The sequence below is a fragment of the Liolophura sinensis genome, chromosome 1 (genome assembly GCF_032854445.1).
Source record: "Liolophura sinensis isolate JHLJ2023 chromosome 1, CUHK_Ljap_v2, whole genome shotgun sequence".
NCBI lineage: Eukaryota > Metazoa > Mollusca > Polyplacophora > Chitonida > Chitonidae > Liolophura > Liolophura sinensis.
The window spans coordinates 2,472,068-2,482,344 of record NC_088295.1 but is presented as its reverse complement, the minus strand read 5'-3'; the positions used below and the strand labels follow the sequence as shown (position 1 = coordinate 2,482,344).

The 10,277-nt window shown below is 42.8% G+C and overlaps 1 protein-coding gene across 1 annotated transcript; it reads left to right on the top strand.

The window, feature by feature from the left end:
* Positions 1 to 3,357, top strand: LOC135476347 (somatostatin receptor type 2-like). The gene has a single exon (XM_064756349.1). The coding sequence runs from the start codon at positions 1,588 to 1,590 to the stop codon at positions 2,800 to 2,802; it is 1,215 nt and encodes a 404-aa protein (XP_064612419.1). The 5' UTR covers positions 1 to 1,587; the 3' UTR covers positions 2,803 to 3,357.
* The last annotated feature ends 6,920 nt before the right edge of the window (positions 3,358 to 10,277 follow it).

The window sequence follows — 10,277 nt, the reverse complement described above, 5'->3', positions numbered from 1 at the left end:
GATAGTTGATCTTCCTATACTCTCTTGGTAACGTGGCGAAGAATATTTTAGTGGAGTGCAGTTGTTGACCTTAAATTAGCTTTTGCTGGGCATCTTGGTTATATAAGACAGTGACAGGTTAAGGAGACAGGCAATGTGTTGGAGAAGGGTCTTGCGCTCATGCTGAGTTAAAGGCGTGGATAGTTGCGTGGACTTCCACTGCGCAGCAGTACTTAGCTCATAGCTACCTGTATGAGTGACAGACAGAGGCGTTGCAGAACTGATCGGCCTGTCGTCTTGGATAGCCGTTAACCTAAATAACAGCGTCATTCCCCAGTGTGGGCTAAGTCTCATCAATGATCACCAGAGAAAAATAGACGGTGCGATGTAGCTGTCTCCGTGTTGTGTAAAGGATATTGTCTCAGACTGTCGGCTACATAATGACGATGCTAACCAAAATATACTCTATCATACGTGCTGTTCAGTGGTCGAAGAAGATGGTGCTTTGATCATGTGTTTTACTACAACCCCCGAGTCTTTTCCATGCGGATGCCTGTAAAAGGATACTGGTATTGCGCCGATCCTATTATCAAGCTGACCTGGCGGACCACCGTCAAAGGTACGGAGAAATCCTGCTGGGCTCCTTCTCAGGTAAACGCATTACACCGACTTGTAAATGGAGAGAAAACCTAATTCGGCCCTTCATGAATGAGAAATATCAGCACATCGTGACCAAGAAAACTCTGCAGTGTCTATTGGTAAGACGTATTCTATGTCTCATAAAGTTTTAAAGGCAAACTGTGAACAAAGACGTTTCTGGTAATGGCATACATATAACAGGTGTTGAGTGGACGAGCTAATGGCTCTTCCCAACAATGACATTCTTATCTCTATCTAATGTGAGTCATATTGTTTTCAGCGCAATCCGATTACAGGGAACTGGTGACTGTGCTAAGTTCAAGGCGAGGCCTGAGTTTAGGTTTAAGAAAATCTATGTAGCTCGGAGTTCTATCACTTTGGTGCGAACTGAACTGGAAGGGAAGGTCGTGACAAGTTCTTCTTGTTTCTTTTATCGCGCTTTACTTGGAATCAACCAAACTGACGCCTTTAACAGTAAGCTCGTAAAGACAGCGTGGCTTTGGCGTGTTCAGTGGCTAACATATCGACTGACGGATCGCTCGTGTCTATGCCACGCTCGCGCTGGCTTAGCACCATTTCAGTGGAGGCCGAGAAACTTTGTATCGATTGCTCTGGGGTAAATGAACAAACTAGTTGTTCCCGAAGCTTTCACGGGTGTTCTCCGGCTGTCTTTAAAGGGGAGGGCTTGAACGGGTAGATCACCTGTTTATGAAGGAAGCCCTGTGGAGACAGAAGGTAGGACCACTTCAGTGATGATGATTTGCTCTGTGACGACGAGGACCTTGGCACCATGAGTTACCCTTAAGGACGTTAGATCTCACTGTCACCATACCAGGGATGGGTCAAGCGCTACTTAATGACTGAAAACGACCGTTAGTCAAGGGACAGTGTGGGTACTGTTAACAGTTCTTTGAAATCCTGTTACCAATACCTATAGCACAGAAAAGTAAGTGTAGCTTCGCTACAAAAATGGCCAACATGTCTACATGTCTAGCTAACAGTTCAAACTGCACGGCTGAAACGCCAGACTTGGATATTCTGCCAGATGTGATGCTTTACATTCTGGTGGCTTGCTATGTGCTTACATGTGTCCTCGGTCTGTTGGGTAACGGGCTGGTCATATATGTGGTGCTCTGCTTCGCTAAAATGAAAACGGTGACCAACATGTACGTATTAAACTTGGCCATTGCTGACGTCCTGTTTCTCTTCGGTCTGCCATTCCTCATCACCACCACGCTGTTAAAATACTGGACATTTGGATTCGCAATGTGTAAGTTGTTTTTTGTGCTGTATTCAATCAATTGGTTTACCAGTGTTTTCACTCTGACAGTCATGAGTGCTGACCGCTACCTTGCCGTGTGTTATCCTGTCAAATCCGTCAAGTATCGCACCCCTAACGTTTCCCGAATTGTCTGTTTCTGCGTATGGTCCCTATCCTTCCTCGTTATGCTGCCTATAATGCTGTACGCTACCACCGTGAACAATCAAAAGATTGAAGGGAAAATGACATGTACTATCGAGTGGCCTAAAAATCAGGTAATACAGAATGACAAAGCGTTTACCTGGTATTCATTGCTTCTGGGTTTTGCAATACCCGTAGCCCTGATCTCCGTCTTCTACGTCCTGGTTATCCTTCGTCTTCGGACCGTGGGGCCTGTCAAGAAGTCCAAGGAGAAGAAGCGGTCGCATCGTAAGGTAACCCGAATGGTATTAACTGTCATAGCCGTGTATGTGGTCAGTTGGCTACCCTACTGGTCATTTCAAGTCCACTTGACCTTGGCTCCGCAGGACTCCGCCATATCCGCCTGGAAACTGTACATGTTTAATGGTTTCACCGCTTTGAGCTACGCCAATAGTATGCTTAACCCCCTGCTCTATGCTTTTCTTAGTGATAATTTTAGAAAAAGTTTCATGAAAGCCTTTAAGTGTGTATCGTCGTCGGAGGCAAACAGAACTCTGTACGCCGAGACTAGCATGTTTCCTCGCCATAGTCACCAAAACAACAAGTGTTGTCCTCACGAAAGCACAAACATTACGGAAAGTTTTGAGTTTACAACAAACACCAACACAACAACCGTTGTTCGTTACGACCACGAAAACACTGATCCGTCCTCAACGTTGTGCAACAATGAGGAGTGTGGTGAGAATGGTGGTATGGACTTTACTGATGAGGAGGCCGTATAATGAACATCTCATCTGTCCTTGACCAGACCGGATGAAGACATCAAGAACACGATCTGCCATACAGAGTTTGGTCATCACAGCAGGTGCAGCAGTAAAAACACAATATACTGTACTGGATGTGTCTCTCGAAAGATTAACAACAAGGCCAACAGTATTGCTATATGGTGAAAGCGGAGATGTGTCATTGCATTCGAGAGCAAGTACACAACACAACTCATTACCACCTACTATTCTTGGTTGGGACGGAGTAGTCTAAAGACGGACCTAGCGTATAATTTGGGGAAATGTAAATGTTGGCGATGAGTGAGCACCTAAACCGGCTGCTCTACATCTAACATGGAACTACCGGTGTTCAGACATTACAACCGGGCGCTGTTACGCAAACAACGTTTCCTGTTCGCTTTAACACTACAAAATATCGCATAATAAACGCTGGAAGCGTGATTACAAAACAACCGAATGTTTCATGAAGACAATTCTTGAGACTACATTTTCTGGGCGATACCAAATGTCATTTCTTCGTATTTGGAAATGAAAAGGGAAATGTAGCTGACATTTGGGCTGTGCGTTGGTATTCGCCCAGAACGGATGTTAGCAACATAATATATATATATATATATATATATATATATATATATATATATATATATATATATATATATATATATACCTGTGAAAATATGTATAAAGATTTGATTGACCTGTCATCTGGCCAAGTCCTATAGGTCTTGTCATTCTTGTTGATCCATGTCAAAGTGGTTTTATTGGTAAAGTATTAACACAGTGATTCTGTTATGTAACATATTAGATTGTATAAGGATTGGATTGTTTTCAATTCCTGAAGTTCACAATGCGGGATATTTATAACTTTGTGATGTTTGACGTGTATGAATGACTCGCTTGCATGGCAATGTGCTATATCACTGTTTCTTGATTAACTCAGTGTTGTTGAAGTTAGATGTATTAGCCCTCCTGGTTATTGGAACATTAGTTTGCTGCACACGGGTGATTCCCACACAGGAACTAATTCTCATTCAATCAGTTAACTATGATAATCACAAAAGTTCCAGTTGTTAATAGACAGTATGTTGATATGTTAATACGCCATACGATGTGTTAATATTTTCACTAGCCGTGTCATTTGTTTTTACCTAGCGTACTAGTTATGTTATGTTGGAAATGGACCTCGGCCAGTCGTGGCTCATCTTGGCTGTAAACACACACGTATCCACAACTGTCCGGCTCGAGCAGCCAGGCATAACGGCGGTTTACATTATACATCTAGCGTCGGCTTTCTTTCGGCTGGACAAAATGTGTTGTTCACTATAGGCTAGAAAATCACAAAATGTATTCGAATGTGTCACAGATTCTATATTTTATGTAGGTTGTATTTATTGTGTAAATAAACTTCACCATAATTTTGTCCTGCTTAATTGGATTTAAAATGTGTACTTGTTAAAGCGGTCTTGCGTACTACTTAGGCCTTCTTTTGCTTCCCGATAAGTTTTAACCGCGTGATAACTTCGTTATGTATATTCAGAAGATACAATGAATAGCAACATAGTCGTTACAGATTGAGCACAGTCAAACACTCGTTGACCACATCGGATAGCAATAGCGTTTACAGATTTAGCAGGGGTTAGCATCGGATAGGTATAGCTGTTGCAGGTTTAGCACGGGAAAGCCCTAGTTAACCACATCGGATAGCAATAGCGGTTACATATTTAGCACGGAAAGCCCTCGTTGACCACATCGGATAGCAATAGCAGTTACAGATTTAGCAGGGGTTAGCATCGGATAGGAATAGCTGTTGCAGGTTTGGCACGGGAAAGCCCTAGTCAACCATATCGGATAGCAATAACTGCTGCAGATTTAGCACGGGAAACAACTCGTTGAGAACATCGGATAGCAATAGGTGTTACAAATTTAGCACGGGAAAGCCCTCTTTGACTACATATTATAGCAATAGGTGTTACAGATACAGAAAGGGAAACACCTGGTTGAGTACATCGGAGAGCGATAGCTGTTACAAACTCAGCACGGGAGAGCCCTCTTTGACACATCAGATAGCAATAGGTGTCGCAGATACAGAACGGGAAACACCTCGTTGACCACATCGGATAGCAATAGCTGTTACAAATTTAGCACGGGAAAGCCCTCTTTGACACATCAGATAGCAATAGGTGTTACAGATACAGAACGGGAAACACCTGGTTGAGCACATCGGATAGCAAAAGCTGTTACAAGTTTGGCACGGGAAGCCCTCTTTGACACATCAGATAGCAATAGGTGTTACAGATACAGAACGGGAAACACCTCGTTGACCACATCAGATAGCAAAAGCTGTTGCAGGTTTAGCACTCGAAACTCCTCGTTAACTGTATTATGATTCCGACCACCTAATATTGATAATTCAGACAAATCCCTCTGATTGAAAATAGTGTGTATTTCAGTTTATTTAAGACACCTTAATACTGCACCGATTATGGCTCGTACAACGAATCCTTGCTCGAGGCTGACAGCTTTATTTGAGGGAAGGGGTGGGGGAGGTATGAATAGCCGCAAAGCTGGACAGCACACAGCCACTTGGGACCGCTAATTGAACATCCGGACTGGCACAGGTCACGTGCTTTCTTCTCGGCAGGTGCACAGCTAAACCTCAATTATCCACAAAAAGTACCAATGACGTCATGAACGTTGTTAAAATCATCTTAGTGAGAGAATAATGTTTTTCTCGAATACAGTGTTTGTTGAAGATGTTTTTTGGTGGGGCAGCTATTGTTCTGGGATGACGCCACACTCATGCAGGTGCCTCAATTATTTCAATCACAGCCGGGAGCTCACACCAATCTAGAGCTCCCCAGAGAGGCTTCACCTCCTTACGCTATCCTATAAATATTACTGCGACATGTCCCACATGTTCGGATTCATGTAGCCAGATGGTGTGTGTCTTTTAACTGAGTAACGGAGTTACAACGTACGCCATTAGTTACATCTATCTTATGTTCATGAACGATCTGTATACTTCTGTCCTAAATATTTTCTTCTCCTGTCGCCTGTAGGCTGCTGCCAGTTAACAAGATACCGACATTTTGTTGATTCCACTTTTTTACCTTCCTTTACGTATGCGTAAGTTATCACGTTGCCGGAATTATTTGCCCACATTTGATGTACAATCTTATTTTAGTAATCTGTGTACGTTGCTGTAAGCACAGCCTGTAGAAATGGGTGTGGCATGTGTACTAGCGGCTGATATGATGTCGTATTGCTACTGGCATACCGACTGTGAAGCCCAGTCACGGCCAATCGTCCTTCACGTTTAGGAGTGGGCCCATCAATTTGACTGGCACCGCTATCACACGTTATTGACGACACAAAATTCTGTATCACTGAGATTAAGAGAGCCGTTTAGCATCAGCTATTAATTAATATTAACACCGGATATTTTGCTTGACATTTGAGTTTCCATATCTGTGCATTATAGTGACTATTTACGTGGTTATTTGATTGGCGTTTTTCGCTGAATTCTAGAATTTTCCCGTATTGGCGGAGTAAATTGGCGTGCCCTGAGAAAACCACCGTTCTTTAGTAGATAAATTGTTGACCCTAAATTCTGATTCTGACAATGTGTACAGTGTACCCAACAAATCTTAGTTCTGAAAATCAAGAAACAGGAGCGCGCATGTATGGTGTATCGTGATATAAGCCGTGTATGTAGGCGTGTGTGGTTTGCATCGAGTCACCTTGATAAGTACAAACACAAACGTGCTGTTCATCCATTTTAATTGCCGACTCCAGCGATGAAATATATGAAAAAGTTTTATTTTTAATGACCATGTGTATGACACGATGATACATCTGGACAAGTTCGCCGACCAGTGTGACGATAAGTGTAAGACATGCTGTATGGGGGCCAGAGCACGATGGAGACTGGAGATCGAGGGGGAGTAGCCACCCGGCATTACTGTAAGCAACTCTATCGTTATAATTAATATCACGGAAGACGGGCTTGGTTTAGCTGACAGAGACCGGCGGCCTGTCCACTCGCTCCCCGTAACTATACTTAATTCGTATTACCCGAGTTGGTAAAAGCGCCTGCATGGCCGACAATAAGGTGTTAGGGGTCTGCTTATTGCTTGTGATGGAATGGAAATCGGAATTAGAGCAAACTGCCAGGGCGCCATGACAAGAGATTGTCTATGTACAGACATTGGATACGTGCGTCTTCGGCATGCTGATGGACGGACAGGCATGTTCCCCCTGTTGACCACGAGGTGAATGAGATGCGTAGTCAGTACATACTTTGGATCCACTCGTGTTGCTCGGATAGAAACATACAGGTATGAGGCAGTTTGACATTTTTGCTGGCACGCACAGCGGATGTAATCAGCACCTGTTGAACAGACAGGTAGTGTGATGGTTTTACCGATGGCATTGTTTCCGATCTGTGATACCGGATTGCCGAGAACTGACCACAAATACAGAGTCCATATAATTAAAGCTTGCATGTCCCAAGAGCCTAATTAAAGCACTCTGCTGAAGATGTCATGCGCGATATGTCTTACGTAATATCTGCTTGTAACCATAATAGCTTCCGGCATAACTTGTATTACACGCAGATGAAAAAAAATCTTCAAATGTATCAAAAAATTGTTTCCCTTTGAGGTTTAGATGGATTGATTTCCATTTAAAAATGAGAGCCTGTGGAATATTACTTGTCTGTATTCAGAGAACTACACATATATTTCTACTATATGTAAGTTTTTATTTTAGCTAACCAGAATTTACCCAGGAATTTGAAGACCGCATTGTTTATGCGCTGACTGACAGGAATAATATAGTTTGCAGTTGTGTCATCTGTAAGGCAGGCTTCACATCAGCTCCAGGCCAGATCACACCTTTTCTCTATCAATGAAAAATACGGAATTCAGCAAATAAGTATGGAAAATTTGTTTTAGTTTAATATCTTTGACCTTGGGTATCGGGAAAGCTTTTGCTTCATCTGTGAGTACAATGTTCTAAAGTATTTAGGGTGCTGACAACTATAACATTTGAAAAAGAGAAAGCATTTAAGACCTTCAAGTCCTAGACTGTGGTTCGGACAGGAGAGTTGTTTAATGTCACAGTTGGAAGCTGGTTGGCTGAATCTTGGCAGGTGTAAAGTAAAGAGAAGAACTGGGGTGTATATCTGCGTCCTTCTTTGTACACCCGATTAAGACTTACAACCAAGTGACAGACAGACTCGCGTGTCCTGTCTTCTCTCTCATCTCCGCATTAGCTTGTTATTCAAACAACTGTTATTGTTCTGTCTTCTCTCTCAACTACTCATTAGATTGTTATTCAAACAACTGTTATTGTTCTGTCTTCTCTCTCGACTACTCATTAGATTGTTATTCAAACAACTGTTATTGTTCTGTCGTCTCTCTCAACTCCACATTGGCTTGCTATTCAAACAACTGTTATTTTCCTCTCTTGTCTCTCAACTCCACATAAGCTTGCTATTTAAACAGCTGTTATTGTCCCGTCTTCTCTCTCAATTCCACATTAGCTTGCTATTCAAACAACTGTTATTGCCCTGCCTTCTCTCTCAACTCCACATTAGCTTGCTATTCAAACAACTGCTATTGTCCTGCCTTCTCTCTCAACTCCACATTAGCTTGCTATTCAAACAACCGTTATTTTTCTCTCTTGTCTCTCAACTCCACATTGGCCTGCTTTTTAAAAAGGTGTTATTGTCCTGTCTTCTCTCTCATCTCGGCATTAGCTTGTTATTCAAACAACTGTTATTGTTCTGTCTTCTCTCTCAACTCCGCATTAGCTTGCTATTCAAACAACTGTTATTGCGGACATAAGCCTTCATCTCCGTGGAATTCTCAAGGCGCAAGCTGTAAGCACTGGCATATGCTCACAGTCTTCTCAATCTGTTATCGGGAAAAAGGATATCTGCGCTGTCATTTATTAATAATGCAGGGAGATAGCTCACATTGGCGATGGCCTTTCTTTGAAGAGCGGTCCGCCGATGTGTGGGACAGGCATCAAGACAGCCAAGTCTTCTCACATCAAATACGGTAATCAAAACTACTGAATACGTGAAATGTACATACGGCAAAGGACATTAAGTCTGGAAATCGGCGTGCTCAGGAGAAGAAGATCTTCTCGTGCTTTACCTATTGATCCCTGACGTGATTCGATCCATCTCTTTTGGCTATGACAGTGCTCTCTAGGTAATGACACTTCCGCGTACCAGGCTGGGTCCACTTCACATTCACGAGACACCTGTTAGTACATCCCTATAAATAAATTGGTCAGAGCTTAGATTAAGGGTTGATCAGAGCTTGGTCCTTCAATGTACGGCTTTCTGTTACACGCGTTCTGTGTGCCCATCCTTCTTAAAGCTATCTGAGTAAGACGTTGCATACGAACGAAAAGGACATCCACAATCGATTCGCACGCAAAAGGTACTGTTGGACAAGCGTGCACTAGAGCTGCTTTTGATACCAGTCGCTTCAATCCGCAGAGCAAAATTCTAAATTTTTTTTTCACTCCTGTATTTGGGTTTAGGCTAATTTTGACCACCGAACTCCTTGTCATAAACAAACTATTCTAAATTCGCCCAGGCAGTGTGGACGGGCTACCTATGCCTTTCTCCTCATAACACGTCAGAGTAATGCTCTTCAACTCGGAGGCATAGAAACTTCTTCTTCTTCTTCAGAGTAAACAAATTAAGTCAGCTCTGTTCATTTCTCCTCCGGCCATAAACAGCCTGTCACAAAGCTTACGGAGACCTACATCACCAGTCTGCCTTAACATATACATCTGCCGTCATGGCGGCAGCACGGGCGGAAAGATCGCTGTATAGGCATGTGAGATAATTCATGACTGGTCTGCCAGATCTATGTCCTTTGGTTAAACAGGAGGAGGTGTGACACCGTCAACCAACCACCCGTCAACCAACCACTCTATTTTCTTTTTAAATACACCGACATTTCTGAAACGTGCCTGAGAGGACTCGACTGATGCGATATGAGTATTAAAACAAATAGGTAGAGACTTAGGCGGTGTTAGGTGCGCCATTTTTTAAAATAATGACGTTCTGGATAACTCTCTTCTAAAATAGAACAGCACTCGATCACACCAAATTCATAGACAACTGAGTTAACGACTGTCCAAATTTCGGCTAATGACATCTGTCTAGGCTATCATGGGAATCTGGTGTGATCTTTGCTGGCAGCTTGGGATCACCTTCTACCCTCCAACTTGACCACGCGCTTCTTGTTTGGGTCTTTGTTATGTGAATCACACCACTCCTTACTTCACAATGCGTAAAGTATTTGTGTTTTGTAATTCTCAATGAGTTTCGGAGATAAAAATACTAAAATCCACTTTCACGCCCTCCTCCTTCACTTACATCACCCCTCCTTCTTCAAATACCACACCTCCCTCTCCTTCACACATCTCACTCTCTCACCTTCGCA

What these genes read in the sequence shown, in the direction of transcription:
- LOC135476347 (XM_064756349.1), top strand. Translation starts at nt 1,588, where the DNA reads ATGGCCAACATGTCTACATGTCTAGCTAACAGTTCAAACTGCACGGCT.